The sequence below is a fragment of the Misgurnus anguillicaudatus genome, chromosome 10 (assembly GCF_027580225.2).
Source record: "Misgurnus anguillicaudatus chromosome 10, ASM2758022v2, whole genome shotgun sequence".
NCBI lineage: Eukaryota > Metazoa > Chordata > Actinopteri > Cypriniformes > Cobitidae > Misgurnus > Misgurnus anguillicaudatus.
This window is the reverse complement of record NC_073346.2, coordinates 24,423,082-24,440,829: the sequence shown is the minus strand read 5'-3', so window position 1 is coordinate 24,440,829 and position 17,748 is coordinate 24,423,082. Positions and strand designations below refer to the sequence as shown.

Sequence of the window (17,748 nt, the reverse complement as noted above, 5' to 3'; positions counted from 1 at the left end):
GGCACACACATACACACAGACACAGACATGTTGTATGTTTGCTCTAAGGTAGATTATATACATTTTGTGGAAGGTTCTAATATGCAAGCATGATACCTTAAAATAGCCAGTCTTAGCAAACACCTGGAAATTACCATCAGCTGTCAGCAGAGATCCATAGTTTGAACCTCTCTGTGAGAGTGAAAGAAATTGTTGAAAATTTAGTGAAGATGACTGTAATAATATACAAAAACAATAAAAAGCCAGAGAGCTGGAGAGGAGAGTATATGAGATGAGAGGACGGGAGAAGATGGGAGGAGATCAGGACAGAGAGGAGCAGAGATAAAGAAAGCAAAGCAAAGGAGATGAAAGTAGATCAGATGAGAGAAAAGAAGATATTTGAAAGCATGTTTGGTACCAGAGACAGTGTGAGTTTGCTGCCAGCGCTCCTCATGGCCTTTTCCAGATTGCTCATGTGAATGTCTTCCCAAGCGATTCTCCATAACTGAGCCACCAGCTCCTTCTCTAGCTTCAGCTTTCTGTGTGTATATGCATGTGTGTGTTTACATTCACACTCATGTGTTTACATCGTATGAGTTTATAAATGGGTTCTCACCTGTATATAAACACAGTCACAGTGAAGATAATGACAAGGATGAAAAAGATCACGATGGATATCATCTGATGCATTGCAATGGTTCCTACAAAAAGAAAAAGTGAAAGGGAGTGATAAGTGTCTAAGCTGATGGACCTTGATGAATGCAAACCAACTGTACGATACCCACGTGCTAGACAGGCAGGGTTTTCATTCTTAAACCCGCAAAGGGGAACATCCAATGGAATGTCACCACCAGGCCACTGGATGCTTTTCCCGGGCAGAATCTTCATCTGCTTTTGAGTGCCGTTATACACGGCCACGATCTGTTCGACAACACAAAATAAAAATATAAGAGAGCAAATAGCCAAAGGGCATTTAGTTAAATTCTCAGTCAGCTAATTTGATCCACAGTGCTCAAGGTTTGACTTGTTGTAATGGTCCAGAATGGGTCTCTTGTTCAGTAAAGTTCAAATTCAAGTTCAGGAAAGACATAATAAAAGACAATCTTCTTTCAGACACCAGCTGAGTTTTTTAATATATCTATTCAGAATTTATGCAGTACACAAACACACACGCATAAAAACAAAAACCCCTCCTTGACTGAATAAGTATCTTATAATCAATGTTCCTACAGCTTGGCCTACTAATTACCAATCAAGTGTCTTTCAGACTGTGTGTGTACTCTGATTTGAAATATTGTCACCAATCTGCCAATTGTTTGTGAGATTCAGGTGTTATTTTCCATTTCATTAGCCCGTAACAAAGGCAAAACAGTTGCATATCTGCAGAAGTAGAAAACTGAGATTGCATTTCATCAATGTATTACTAACCGCAGAAGAATAATCCCCAGTCAAACTGAGATGGCACATGCATCCTCAGACCTTTGAATGAAGCATATTTTGCAGCTTTCAAAAAATAATAGAACTATAATTTGCATATTTTATAATGCATTTTAAATGAGCGACTTTTATTAAAGGTAAAAGTTTTTTCTATAAACTAAAACGTTTTATTTACCCACTCTCACGCAGCTCCAAAATCAAGTGTCTTTTCTTCCGTGGAATACAAAAGAAGTTATTATCAAAATGTCAAAGTTGTTATTTTCATTAAATGAAAATGCGAGGTGATAGCTGATGAACAAGTTCAGACACAATTTTGCATTTCTTTTCTTTTTTTAATTATATATTAGATACAGATTTGAACTCGGGTATACTTTCGTCAGTGGTTCTCAAACTGGGGGCTGAGATGGTGCCAGGGGCCCAGTTGTATGGCATTTTATAAAATATATTAATTTATCCAAAATTCAGTGTAATTAAACCTCAAAAAATATGGCTGTCAGAGCCGATAGTGTGGTGGGCATTTAGGTGACATATAGTTCAGATGCACTTTCGGTGACCCGATTTCGAATCCCTCCTCGAGGTCCTTTGCCGAACTTGTACCCCTCTCTCCATCCTGCACTCTGTCTCACTACATTGTATAATTTACAGAGCACCTATTGTCCGATTCACGATTTTACATTTCCTTTGGTGTGTGTGTATTAATGTAAATGATATGCAAAAGGTTCATATCCTAAAGTAAACGATGACGCGAGTTATCGTCTCCAACGTAAACCTCTTTTCTTGCACTACAACAAACACACTGATTGTAGACAACAGTGTACTTTCTGGGATTGGTGATGTAGACAAGAACGACATTATCATAATTCCTCCCACTTCGGATTTACAGCCTGCAAGTTAACGCCTGTTTGCATTGACCGAATCTTTCAAACACGGTAATAAGGAGCGTCACATTTCCTGCTGATGTCAAAGGTTTTCAGGCCAATCACAACGTACAGATAAGCTGGCCAATAGGGGCACAGAGCTTTTCAAATTTGTGTGTTTTAGGAAGAGAGTGAAATCTGGAGCTACAAAAATGTACGGTATGTGGAAAATAATGTGTTTTTTAACCATAAACCACGCAAACCCATAGTATTATACCAAATACACAAAATAAAGTTTTTTAGCAATGAAATAATTCAAGTTTTAAAGGTGGAGTGTGTAAATTTTAGCAGCATCTAGTGGTGACGTTGCGAATTGCAACCAACGGCTTAATCCACTGTTCACCCCTCGCTTTTAAAACACATAGAGAAGCTACGGTAGCTGCCACCGGACAAAGATGTCACTGTTGGAGACAACTTAGTAAAAAAATTTGTCCGTTAAGGGCTTCTGTAGAAAAATGGTGGCACAAAATGGCGACTTCCATGTAAGGGGACCCTCTCTGTATGTAGATTTAAAGGTCTCGTTCTAAGTTAATAAACACATAACGGTTCATTATAAAAGGTCTTTATACACCCCTGATAATATAGTTTTGTATAATATTTTGCATTTCTGCCAAGAGATCCTTCTAAAAATTATACACTGCACCTTTAAGTTTAAGATTGATTTATGCCATACATTTTCTTTGGGAGAGGAGTCGCAAAGGGATGAACCACCGACTAACATGCAAAACGTCAAAAACACCACTATACTACTTTAACTTAAGTTGTAAAAAATAAATGTTTTTGTGCCTAGAATAACCTTGCAATAACTATTGCATGATGCCTTATTATGAAACTGGGAGGTGTGAGACAGGTGAGAAAGGTGTGAGACCGGGGTGGGTGTGTGTGACTACTGTATCACTGACCTGAAAGTTGCCACTGTTAGTATCATTCATGTCCCACAGGGCAAAATCAGTCTCTCTGTCTCCATTCTCATCAACTTGCACCAGACCGGTAACACCTGGGGAAAAGAGAGAGAAAGTCACTACATAACATTATCAGTGCTGCTTTGTAGACTATTTGACCAGTTATGAGCAACCTGGCTGTTCCTTACATCGAATCTGATGATTTTAAGGTATCTTAATAGAACTCACAGTAAGAAAACATCAAAGAACATGAGTACAAATGCCATAAAGATCAAACTGTGCGTGGGTAATAATTCGGATAATCATTAAACGTGATTGTGCCCTCACGCACATTAACACTGCGTATCAACCACTTTGTTACACCGAGTACTCATAATGATTATAATCACAACAATCACACTGCAAATCAATCCATTCACAGTGGGACTGAATGTGAGTGTTTGATCAAATCTGATTGAGACTCTTGAAAGCTTTAGATTCGGCCCAATGGTCCCATCTCCCGTTGTGGGTCGGATGTTGGTTGTAATTTCCTGTTAAGGCCAATCGCCTCTTTAAATGGCCTACAGATAGAGGCTGTGCCCAGCTCAAAGGAACACACAATGACATTTAGACTGATATGAAAAGCTTAACCATTATCAGAATGGAAATGTCAAACCTGTACTAAAGAAAGTTAGAGAGATGTCCTCATTTCACATGTGATAATAACAGGTTTAATACAGAAGTTAGCTTTTATTAATGGAATGGGCACCAGTGGCGGCTGGTGACTTCTCTTTCGAGGGGCGCAAATTCAAAATATGTGTTCGGAGTGTCATGTGTTGCTCGTAATTTCAAGATATGTGTTCATAGTGTCATGTGAACCAAGTGCATCATGTGTCTTGCGTCAAAAGGGTTTACGATAAAAGATAATTTTTAGAATTTGAGTAAGGCTAAAACATCTTTGATAATCCATATGTCTGTATGTGCTCAGAACCGAGATATCTAAGATGCAAGAATTCATATATAGTGTATAAGCATTCATGAAAGGAAAGAATGCATACATATAAGTCACTTCTGTCCATTAAATCAGTCTGAGAAAAGAAGCAATAATGGAAATAGGAGACGTTATGTAGAAAGGCTACTGTATGAATCACTGCCTTTCATTTTACTGTACTGTGTCTATGTATTATAAATTCTCACACTGAGATCTGCAAATGCATTGAAAATGAAATGTTATGACTTTACCCTTTTACTGTTACAACATTTTGTAAAGACTTTGCAAAGTACTTAAAAGTATGCATGTTCAAAAACGTAGGCAGTTGGTGCATATGTGCTTATGGATGCATTGTTTTATCTATATGATGACTTTATGGTAAAATATGAATGTACATATTAACTACTGGCAACTGTAATATTGTAAAACTAAAAGTGTAGTTCTTTATAGCAGAACGTAGTTGATAATAATTTAGTAAAGTTTGAACAGGCAGATTCTCAGATATCTCTTCACATTAGGTCAGTACACCAGCTGCTCAATATAAGAGGAGAATGCACTCAATGGATCTATTTGAAAAGTATTTCATTTCTTCACAATACAGAGGATGAATGATTTTAGGAGTAAAATGCGAAGTGGGTTTCCTTTTCTGCTCAAGTCTAGAACATTCTGTTCTTTCATCTATTCAGAGATTTCATGTTGAGATTTGTAGCTTTATGAGGCAGGATAACAGGATATAACTATGAGCTGGATCCAAAACAATACAGCTATTTAACTGTTAGGGGAGGCTAATATAAATGCTGTGAATAAGCTTAATTTTTTCAGAGATTAAATCAATACATGCTGGTAAATATGAATAGAGTTATGAACACTTCTTATTACTGCAGACGAATGCGCACAAATTTATGTACTTACACACAAACAGTGAATAAACAGCTATTTTAAGAGCTATTTCGCTATTAGTATGAATAAGAGTATTCTTCTTATTCAAATAAATCATTTGAATAAAATCTCATTAAAAATGTCCTAAAATCTCATTAAAGGAAAGCATAATATATACACTTCCAATCCTCTGAGAGAAATGATTATGGGATAAACAAGCTTCCAAAATGTAGCCGAGGAATAACAGAAAGATAAAATGTAGAGGTGATGGAAAGAAGAGGGTCAGGGAGGAACAGGTGGAGAGATGTGCGAATCAAAGGTCCATTATGGAGAGGAAGAGAAAAGAGGCGGAGGTAGAGAAGGGGAGAGAGCGCACCAGTATGTCAATAGCCACCACTATTTTAGCACTTTAATGGATCCATTACGATGACAATATTTAACACTGGCAAGAAAAAGTATGTGAACCACTAGGAATGAACTGGTGATTTGCCATTAAATGTGATCTAAAGCTGACAACACACAAATAATTAGTTTTAGTGTCTTTTTTGAAAACACCCATTATTCATTCACAGTGCTGGAGGAAAATGTAAGTAAACCCTTGGATATAATGGCTTGTTGAACCTCCTTTGGCAGCAATTATTTCAAGCAAGCACTTTCAGTAGTTCTGAATCAGACCTTCACATCGTTCCCCTTACAAAATCGCTTTAACCCCTTCAAAAAGTCTGGTGTGAACCACTCTCTTAAGGTCATTTCTATGAGGTTAAGGTTTGGGCTTTGACTAGGCCACTCCAAATAGTGCATTTTGTTTTTCTTAAGCCAGTCTCTGGTGGATAAACTTTGATGCATAAGGTCATTGTCCTGCTGCAACAACCAACTTCTACTGAGCTTCAACTGGCGAACAGCCACCCTGATATAATCCTGTAGGATATTTAGTTAAACTTGGGAATTCATTTTCCCCTCGATGATGGCAAGTGGTCCAGGCCCTGAGGCAGCAAGGCACACCCAAATCATTATGTTCCCTCCACCATACGCCACTGTTGGGATGATGTTTTGATGTTGGTAAGCTATGTCCTTTTTGTGCCATAGTAATCTTTCAGAACAATTCAACTTTTGTTTCATCAGTCCATCAAATATTTTCCCAGTAACATTCGGGTTTGCCAAGGTGCTCTTTTGCAAACTTCAGGCTCACAGCAATGTTTTCCGGGAGAGCAGCGGCTTTCTCCGTGGTGTTCTGCCATAGACACTGTGACTGTTCAAAGATTTACGTATGGTAGACTGATGAACAGAGATGTGTGCCAGTTCCAATGATGTCTTCAGGCCTTTAGCTGTTACTCGTGGGTTCTTCTTTACTACATTGAGTCATCTTGGCTTGGGAGTTACTACAGTATTAAATTGTCTCCATTTATAGATAATTTGTCTAACTGTCGACTGATGGATGCCTAAATATTTTGATATTGTTTTGTATCCCTTTTCAGCCTTATAGAGTGCAACAACTCTTGATCGGATATCTTTAGAGAACTCCTTGCGAGGCATGGTACGGTACATAAGAGCTGATGCTTCTTAAAGACAGCAATCTTAAAATGCTTGAGTGTCTTTTAATTAATCAAAGTAGCACTTAACCAAACCAGCTTCTGACACAAATTAGCTTTCTTAAAGTAATAAGTCTATAGGTTCACTTACATCTTTCTCCAACACTGTGAATGTTTAATGGGTGTTTTCAAAAAAGACACAAGATACTAGAATTATTTGTGTGTTTGTCTATTGTTGCGGATCAGATCACATTTAATGGCAAATCACTGTAGAAAATCAGTTCATTCCTAAGGGTTTACATACTTTTTCTTGCCACTGTATATAGTTTGTGCCATATTGTATGTAATCGGATATTGGCATAAATGTAATTGGTTTCTGGATTATAACGTCGTGGCAATATTTACAAGAATACGTGACAAAATCAAAATTTTCAAGAAAACTTTTCAGGTACTGAATAAATATTTGTAATTGATTTATATGTATTTTAACAGTGGCTGAGTGTCATCTGCACAGACAAGTCTCCCCAAGTTTCTATGTATATGTGTGCTGTGCACACATGCTTTTTTAACCTTAAGTCACATATTTCTGGAAGGTGCGTCGCCGGATCAGTCTCTGCGGGAAGCTTTTTTCTGTAAAGGGACTTTAATGTCAGATGTTATACTGCTGGGTCTATTCATACGTCATTACAGAGAGACTGGAGCTAAATGTCACAAAAAGAAGTCACTTTATTTTTCATTGTATTTAAAAGTGTAACATCTTCCAACTATTCTGCATAAACAAACTAGATCTGGCACATTTGCCTTCATGTATCTGGCAGATCATTTTATACAAAGTGACTTAAGAGTGCAATTAATCTATATATATACACTCCTTGACAAAAGTCTTGTCGCTTGTGTACAAATTGACCTAAAGTGCCGCTAAAATATATTTCTAATCAAGATTTGTTTTCAAGAAATGGCTCCTTTTAATCCCAACAGCTTTTGCAATAATGTTTCAACGAACGAAACTGTCAAAAAGTATTCTAAGATTCACAGCTTGGTAAAGCCCATTGAGTCAATTTTTGCAAAGACATAAGTGTTGTCGCCTTGTCATATGAGGTTCATCTGTGACTAATAATGGATCAATTAGGTCTCAGGTGTGTATAAAAAGAACCCCAGTACACTATACCTTCGCATCAACTGCTACTAGACCTCTGCAAACATGCCTAAGAGGCTGTTTACACTTGGTATTGAGATGTGTTTTCGTCGATCGGATCACAAGTGGACGAGAGAGACACATTACGTTTACACCTGGTATTTAAATCCGCCTCTTTTGTCCACTTTCGACCGCTTCTGTCCTGAATACTGTGAGGGGGTGGTCTGTCCAGACTGTGGGTGAGTCTCTCCGCTGTCATTCAAACGCGAGCGGGAGTAATGATGAGTTTATATGAACGGGAACTAATATTATGTCAGAGTCCACTGGTTTTGATGCAAGTAAACATGCTGCACAGTGTTTTATACATGTATATTTTCAGCGCAATTGATGGAATAAGATCGCGCAACTTTCACACGCTTGCAAAATGAATCTACGGAGATTAGCCGCTTTAATTTTATCAATGAAAGGCTAAAATAGCGCTTTTCACGCCATAAGTCAGAAAAGACGTAAAACAGTGTGTTCAGTATCTCAGATAAGATAAATGGGCGGAGAGAAGGCGGTCGCGTGTGGCTGTTCGAACACATTCGAACACATTCAACCACATGTGCGTTTACAATACAAAAAACATCCGATCAAAATGGCTTTCGACTACCTCTGAATGTGGTTGAAAGTGGTCGAAAGTGGACGCGTTCAAAAGGTTTTGAACACCCTTTACACCTGGCATTAACGTCGTCCACTTGTGATCCGATCAACCAAAACGCATGTTAATGCCAAGTGTAAACAGCCTCTAAGATTCACCCTGAGACTAAAGTTTTGATTATCAAGAGGCTAAAGACCAGATCCACTGCTGATGTTGCAGACACCTTCAATGTGTCTCAGCATCAAGTACAGAAGATAAAAAAAAGATTTGAAGAGACTGGAGATGTTTTTGACAAGCCCAGGTCAGGCAGACCCTGCAAGACAACTTGCTCGAGAGGACCGTTTGTTGGCTCGAAAATCCAAAGCCAGCCTATTTTCCACTGCAGCAGAGCTCCATGAGACCTGGTCACCTGAAGTCCCTCTGTCAACCAGAACAGTTTGTCGGATTTTGTCTCAAAAGGGCTTCCATGGTCGAATCAGTGCCCAGAAGCCAGCACTAAACAAAAGACAATTGAAAAACCGTGTGGTATTTGCAAAGGCCCACAGCCTGCTAAAATGATGGACGCTGGAAAAGCAGAAGGTTGATTTTTCAGATGAATCTTCTGTTCACCTCAAATATTGCAGGAGACCTACTGGAGCCCGCATGGATCTGAGGTTCACCCAGAAAACAGTGAAGTTTGGTGGTGGAAAAATCATGGTCCGGTTACATCCAGTATAGGGGTGTGCGAGAGATATCTGCAGGGTGGAAGGCAACATCAATTGTCTAAAATACCAAGAAATCTTAGCTATCTCTTATATTCCCAAACATAAAAGAGGCCTAATTCTGCAGCAGGATGGTGCTCCATCGCATACTTCCATCTCCACATCAAAGTTCCTCAAGGCGAAGAAGATGAAGATGCTCCAGGATTGGCCAGCCCAGTCACCAGACATGAACATCATTGAGCATATGTGTGGTAGGATGAAAGAGGAAGCATGGAAGACGAAACCAAAGAATATTGATGAACTCTGGGAGTCATGCAAGACTGCTTTCTTTGCTATTCATGATGACTTCTTCAATACATTGTATGAATCCTTGCCAAACCGCATGGATGCAGTCCTTCAAGCTCACTGAAGTCTTAAAAGATATTAAATTTGGATCTTGCAGCACCACTACTTAATTTGCTGACATATTTTTGTATTTGCAGTAAATTTGTTCAATTTCTGTATAGGCGACAAAACTTTTGTCTTGCCAAAATTTTACCTTTCTGTGTTGATTACATGATAAATCTTTTTTCAGTGCAACTAATTTATTTCAGTGCATTAAACATCATTTGGGAGGGTTTTAGCTTTTCATATGAGCTATTTAAAATAGATAAGCGACAAGACTTTTGTCAGGGAGTGTATATATATTATATATTTTTTATATATGATACATTTTTTTACATGTGTTTCCATGGATCGAAACCCTAACCCATGACCTACAACAGTAAACTCCATAACTCTCAACTCTCAAACTGAGCTACAGATACTCTAGCATGGACAAAAGCCATTTCACTTTCTCTCTAATGCATCTGAAAGTGCCAAGCCAAACACATGTAGCCTAAAAGAGACACAGTGTAACAGACATTCAGCTTAACACACACAAACCAATCAACTTGTAGCAGCATAACAGCTCACGCACAAAGGCCAACACATCAAAGCCAGAACACACTTATAATAACACACAAAGCACAACGCAACCAGCATGAGAAAATCAAAAGGGATCCATTTATGACACACTGAACAATATTTCTTTTCAAAGTGTCTGACCTTTAGCCATTGACTCTCTCAGCCTCCCGAGATTTGAAAACCAAGATTAACGTAACTGTCTTCTTCTTAGAGTGTTAGACCAGAGAGACATTTATGCAGAGGAGAGGAGAAAAAAAAGCCTTTGTTGGCCATTAATTGAGATGTACTCACTCTCCGGCATCTAACAGCTTCTTTTATCAAAAAGAATCAGGATCACATGAAACTTGTTATTAAAGCTGAAATATACCCTGCCAGTGATATCTGATCATCATCATAGTGAGATGGCTCCTTAAACAAACAGCTTAACTTTTAGTTGGTAAATTTTAAAATGGTTGTGAAGAGAGAAACTGAAAGAAGTTAAAGGAGATGCATCTAATGGTGCATTCACACCAGGTCCGAATGAAGCGTTAAGCGCGATTGATTTACTGTTAAGTCAATGCAAAGACGTGATAGACATCCTGCGACACGATTCGCGCCAATAGTGCAGCGAATTGAGCTTTTCGGGTGATTCGCAAGAGTCGAAAAATCAGAACTCCGGCAGATATTCACAAAGTGTGAACCAATGAGAACCTTGTAGTGACATGATTACGACGTAGTAAAAAAAGTCAGCATCGCTGTATGTGTGGACACCCGGAGCTGTACTACACATCTTCGTACTTTAGTAGAAACAGGAATAAACAGGATCTTGCTTGGAATAAAGAAAGTGAGGAGGTCAGACAATCTGGTAAGTTCTAAAAAATGCTGTTTACTCAATTTGAGCTATATAAATACATATTGAGACTACAATCTAGCTAAAGCTGGCAAATTGAGCGGATTCGCATTTGATTTTCACGTGCAAATGATGCGAGTTAACTCAAAATGTTCAAGCGTCCAACTACGCTCGAAGAGTGCAATTTATTTGCTTAATTCGCATCTGGTGTGAACGCACAGTAATGCTGTGTACACACCAAACAAGAAGCATCATGATCCTCATTCTTGATTACTTGTGGGATTTAACTTTGTGTCATGAGAATTTTTTGCTTAAGTTTAATATTTTCAACTTGCGCAAAGATGTGTTTGAGGCGAATATCGTGTTTTCACAGCAATCGCGGTGCCCAAATGATGTCATTCGCATTGCCCCGTGTCAGTTTGTGTCTATTCGCATTTTTGCATTGACTTTGTATGTAATCTACTCAAGCAAATCGTTAAATTCGCATTTGGTGTGTACACCCCTTAAGTATTTATATGCTGTTGCGCAAAGCGATGTGGGAAGTGTTAGCCGAGAAGCATGTGTGGATGCACACTTCACAAACAGAAATACCTTACACTGTCAGAGAAAATGGTCAAAAAAATTTCTTAAGCTGTCACTGGAGCAGTAGCCTATAAAAGGTCCTAATATGTATATTTTAGGTACAGATATGTATACATTAGATACCAGTATATACCTTTGATGGACAAATGTGTAATCTTTATTATCAATATGCACATCTGAGGTACTAATATGACCTCTTAAGGTAGAAAGCTGTACTTTTTGAAAGTGTACCACCTCAGTGACAGCTATAGGGACCATTTTTTGACCACTTTGTCTGACAGTGCCTACTATATTGGGCTTTTGTGAAGATACTAAATATTATGTATATTTAATCTATGTGCTTACCATAATAAGTTCGGTTCCACATTCTCTTTGTAACAGACTCTCCTGATGGTCGCCCGTGTCCTTCTGAAAGACTCTCATTTAAAGCGTGGCAGTACAACATCAGACCATCGTAGAAACCACCCGAGATGATGTTCATCTGAAAAAAATAAAAGATACAAATACATTCAATCAATCAGAAGAAACTACAAAACACAACAATTAGGATAAAATAAATACATTTCATACTGTAGACAACTAACAGAACCGTTGAAACGTAAAAATACATTTGTGCAAGCGGTCTTATCCTGTTCATTTAGCAACAGAGCAAAGAAAGAAACCATAAGTGTGTCAACTGGTCTGGGTTTGTAATAAGAACCTGATGGGGAGAAAGCACTTCATATTGAATAAGAACCCCGGTAAACACTTGAGAGACTAAGACAATCTAAGACTTTGTTAGAAACAATGCTGAGAAGAAATCCACAGTCTCAGAGAAATTAAGACAATCAGATGCACTTATACTGCCTGGTCCATGATAACCCCCACTGTGTTCCTTTGTAGGGGTCCACCAGAAACACACCACATTGGTAATTAAGAGTGATTTAGCATGGGTAAAAGCTGTATAGTACTTTTCACTTAAAGTCCTCCAAGGTAAGATTGAGTCAATTTGCAACATCTTGCATAACTGAGCAAGAGCTCTTAAAGGTGGTTTCATAAACTCATGTATGAAATGTAATCTATGCATATGCATTTGTCATTTGGATGAGCTAAAAATAAGCCAGTTCATTGTACACAATAATGAGCCAGAACTAAAATAAAAAGTGTATGAGAAGTCTGTCAGAAAAAAATTGTCAAAATATGTACCCCAGCTGTCACTCGAATGGTACCCTTTCAAAAAGTAGCTACAGCTTTGGACCTAAACAGTTCATATTACCTATTGGAACCTCAAAGGTATATAATGGAATACCAAATATATACCAAATGTATACAAAGCTATCTGTATTCCTTCTGACACAAATTTTATTAAAAAAACTGATATATTCCTACACATAAATGTACTATTCACATTTGTTCAATACTTTAATTTTCTATTTAATCTGATTTCTTAATCTCAACATTTATAAATGCACATCCTTTTAAATAAACGTATGAGCTTTCTGGCAGATTGTGTTGATTCTGACGGTGTCAAAAGTGGTTGATTCAGATCAATCTGCTGTTTCACTGAAGACAAAGCCTTTAGTGTACTCTTGCGCAGCTTTCAGTTTGAATGATGGAGAGCTTAAGTTGAGTGAAACACATGATATCTCTCTCTCGCTCTCGCTCTCTCTCTTTGTGGTGTGTCTTGACAGATTACAGTGAATGGTGACTTTTCTTAGATGTACATAAATTACCTCTTTAAACCTATTTATTGTGCCCTATTCATATAAAGAATATGTCATGCACTAATAAGCTGACACACTATAGATCCCCCTCGCATGCTCTTATAGCAAGGAACCTTGGGGCATTTAACTAAATATATGCCTTAGAATAATCCAATGGATGCTGAATTGCTGCTTACATCTCTCTCTCTGACCTAAAATGCGCATTCATAAATTCATCTTCTGAGCCTCAGACACACCGACAGATAAGTAATTGTTTTTGACCTTTACTAAAGTAGCACATATATATGGAGGAGTAACAGTACCTGTCTGGACCTGCATTATTGTACCTTGTGTTCTTTCTCTGAATAGATGACTATAATAGAAGCGTCTGTAAACACATGAAACGCACATCGGCAGGAAAATATGTTTTTTTTTTTCATTTGACGTGGGTGGGTCTCTAAGCATTTAATGTGAAGATGGGACTGCAATAAAGGTACATTGAGATTTTACTAGATGATATAACTGGTAATTGCAAGAGAAGGCACTGAAGATGAAAAGTAAAGCAGAAAGTCAAATAAACAATTAAAGAACATGATTTCATCCTAATTTTTAACCAAAAGGGAGTCAATTCCCATAGACCCCCATGTTAAAATGCTCAACTTTACAGCAAAAAATAATATGTTTAGAGCCTGTTTTTTCCCTTCATGACAATAGTGAGGGGAGTGAATTTTTTACAACTCATCTGTTTAAAAATATATTAAGCCTTAAAAAGTGATGCACGGCCAAGATGGCGACGACAGGCACCGGCTACTATTGGCTTCAAAAAAGCTCTTCACAAACCTATGGGTGACGTCACAGACACTACAGCCATATTTTTAACAGTGTATGTATTTAACACATTAAAGTGTGCAGTTTATGAAGTTGACACACACACACACACACACACACACACACAGTTCTCTTACCAGTGAATCCTCCACTGTGAAGTTAAACATCCTTTTGGCATCTGATTTTAGATCAGTGACAAATTCTTTGTACTCTTGATTCTGAGGCTCCAGGTAGGTCAAAATCTTCACACTCTAAGAGGCAAGCATACAATTTAGATCACACAAAATATTGAAAGTTAAACCATAAAATATAGACCAGTATAGCATAGTAAAACAATGCACTAACATTTCAATTGTATTAATTGCATTTATAAAATTATATTAATAAAAATCATGCTTTTATTTTTCCACATTTTTTGTCTAGTCAGACAATAAACAATAAACATACTGCTCATAAAGACTATTAAACTGTGTAATGTTGTATTCAGAGTTGCCAAGTCTGCTTATAATATGCAACGTTGGGCTCCTTATTTTGGTAAGTCGCGTTAAAAAATCACGGGTTGCGGATTTTTGGGCTTATTTAAAAATATAAGGTTGCTTGTTAGGAAACTCTGTTTTCTTTACATTTATGGTTGCCGTTTTCTCAAAATCCAATGCATTGATTGACACTGTCTGCTCACAGCTAATATAAGTGCTGTGGCGTAATTCGTAAAAACATGTCACCAAATCCGCCTCCTTCTCCCCTTCATTGAAGAAATGTCACGTTCATTGTGCAGGCAGTGCGCTTGCGAGAGTGAACTTCGCGAAACTGTTATTTAAACTAGCCTGTTTTGATAGACAAGAGGAGACAGCTGAGGAGATGATGGACAGTGTAATGTATGGACTTCTTTTGTAAGGTAAATATGTAATTTTTTCAATGTTTTTGTGAGGTATGAATGCAAACAAGTAGTCTTATACTACTAAAAGTAGATACATATATGGTTCAAATTTATTTTATTCAGCTAAATATGTTACAGCTCCCATGCTCTTGTCTTTTCCTCATTGTTTTTCCCTCTTTTTCCATCTCTACAATCCTATCACAGCCTCACATGTGATCAGAGATATATGGATAGTTAGAAGATAGTTAGAAGCTAAATAAAAAGCTTGTTTATCCTTTTCTAATAAAGCAGAGGTTTCGGTTTAATATGTTGCAGGCTTATTTTTTGGTAAAAAATAATAAATTATAATGCTGAAACATTCTGCAGTCAATTTTCTGCTAACATCATAATTTTAATTATCAGTAATTGTCAGTCACTTTTTCAGTTTTTTGTGCACATTTACTTATTTATTATTTATTTAGCAAGTAGTTGTGTGATAACCTGCATAATGTACAATCATACAGCTATTATCACAAACAAAACCCTTTGCCCCGGCCCCTTTTGGAGTTTATTTGCAGTAATGACTAGCCATACTTTCTCGTCTTGTGCAATCATAACCTCTCTACTACACAGCAAGCAATCCCCATTGAGAACGGATTGGATTGGTTAGAAGTTGCTAACTGCTAATCGCTGCAATCTTTTCCCAGGCAGAATCAAGTCTCTGACAGCTCTGCCCTCGCGCCATTCCACGTGACAGGAAGGAAAGTGAGGACGTTTTGAGGGGGGAGGAGATTAGCGTGCAAAATCCACTTTTACAATGTGTTTGGACTGTGTGTAAACAACCATACAATGTTATAAAAATCCACCCTCTACTTCTTTTTAATCCCTATTAATCCAAAACAGTCTCATTAGACATGCTGTTTTGATTCTCTTGTTAATGTGACGTCACACAAACAAAGCCCCACCCACGGTCACTGACTGGCTGGTTAATTTTACCCAAATGCTTTTCTAACTGTGTTTTGTAGCACTAATGCGGCTAAAGATACTATTATCTCAGACTGTATTCACAGGAATTTGGTCTATTTTTAAACAAAAGCTCTCACAGTCTGTTGGTAAGGGAGCGAGGAACTGTAGCTCATTTGCATTTAAAAGTACACACATGAAAACAGAGATGTATTACTCCTACACAAACAGGGACATTTTGGGCATAACACAACTCTGGCCCTCGAGATCCACTTTCCTGCAGAGTTTAGCTCCAGCCCTGATTAAACACACCTGTGCAAGGCAATCAAGGTCTTCAGGAATACCAGAAAATTGCAGGCAGGTGAGTTTGATCAGGGCTAAAAATTCTGCAGGCAAGTGGATCTCGAGGGCCAGAGTTGAGAATCTCTGCAATAACAATTTTATTACAAATATTTTGAGCTGAAACTTCACAGTCACACCTGAGACTTATATTACATCCTGTAAAAATGGGCATTTGTGCCCCTGAAAGATTATGAGGGCACATGCTTTAAAAAATATAATAAAGCACACAGATAAGTTATTTATAAAAAAAAAAGCACCACAATGTTCTATCAAATTTTGATGTGTCATCTTTGGAAAGGGCAAGTAATAACCAGGGCCAGACAGAATCTGCTGACTTGTTTTGCTTTTTCTGTGGAAATGTTTTGGAAAAATCTGTGGAATTCTGCGGAATGATTTTAAATGTTAAATATTACAAAAATGCATTTAAAATAATTATTTTTAAAGGCTTACAATGAAAATGAATACAACAAACCAATAAGTCCTCTGAATTAAACTGGACCAACATGAACCAGATAATGTGCATGTCAAGATAGAATTATATTTTTGTATATAAAATGACATATATTAAAGCAATAAAGCCCAAGAAGCAGTGGGTTACCAGTGCATTTTATAACAGCTAAGGGGCGTTGTTAGGCACGACGCGAATGCACCATACCTGTCAAGTATCCCGTTTTGGCCGGGAAAGTCCCGTATTTTACCCTTCTTTCCCGCCGTCCTCCCGTATTAGTATTTTCCCGTAAATCTCCCGTATTTTAACCCGCGTTATTACAAAAATAATAATTCCCGGGCGGAGTAATAAAAAACATTCCCAATCCCAGATCGCTAAAGATCCACTGATTCCGCTAATCCACTTCGTGTTTTCCCACCCGCTCCGCAGCATCTCTGTGTGACTGTGTCTCTGGAGAGCGAAGACGACAGTTTCTGTCTGAAGTTTGTTGCATTAACAGGTAGAGTTATTACATAATATTTCAGTTGTTAAACCGCAGAATTACTAATTTGGAAGTTTGTTTATGTATTTCTTTGGTTAATGATTTGCTGTCGGTGTTCTAAAAGTGCTAACAAGTTAGCAAGCAAACAGCAACAAAATATCCACATTATTATCGTTACAATGCTTGTCTAATGAATTAAATGTTCCCGGTCAGATCTAAGTTAACATAAACACTAAATTTGCTGTTGTTGGCACACTTTGTAGACAAAAAATACAAAAAACACCAATGCCTTCACAAAATAAAGACAGAGAACGGAAAGGGAGGCTGGTAAAGGCAGTTCAACATTGCAAACATTGATTCAAAGCTCCATCAAGCCAGCAGGTAAATCATATTGAATATCTATTGTCACACTTTAATTCTTGTTATTATATTTTCCCATTATAATCACTTGTAATCACTTGTCTAAATTGATGCTAGTAATATAGTAACACATCATTTATTTATAATACTATATTAAAACCAAACTAATAGTACCACCCCCATAGTGCCCTTTTTGGTTTGGGCCACTGCCCCATCTAGCATTTTCATTTTCTAAATGACTGTTCTCATTACAAAGAAAAGTGAATGGTTTATAAATAATTTAGGCATTAAGGCAGGGGTGTCAAACTCATTTTAGGCTGAGGGCCGGATGGTAAATAACGCC

General features: G+C 37.7%; 1 protein-coding gene across 2 annotated transcripts in view; it reads right to left on the bottom strand.

The window, feature by feature from the left end:
* npr1b (natriuretic peptide receptor 1b) overlaps positions 1-17,748 on the bottom strand; it is a 49,259-nt gene that overhangs the window by 10,830 nt on the left and 20,681 nt on the right. For both annotated transcript variants that reach the window (XM_055210179.2, XM_055210178.2), the window contains 7 exons: positions 14,093-14,206; positions 11,791-11,926; positions 3,236-3,330; positions 765-900; positions 596-680; positions 398-518; positions 97-171 (listed from right to left, as the gene is read on the bottom strand). In XM_055210179.2, coding sequence (XP_055066154.2) covers positions 97-171; positions 398-518; positions 596-680; positions 765-900; positions 3,236-3,330; positions 11,791-11,926; positions 14,093-14,206 — 762 coding nt within the window. The remainder of the gene's footprint in view (positions 1-96; positions 172-397; positions 519-595; positions 681-764; positions 901-3,235; positions 3,331-11,790; positions 11,927-14,092; positions 14,207-17,748) is intronic.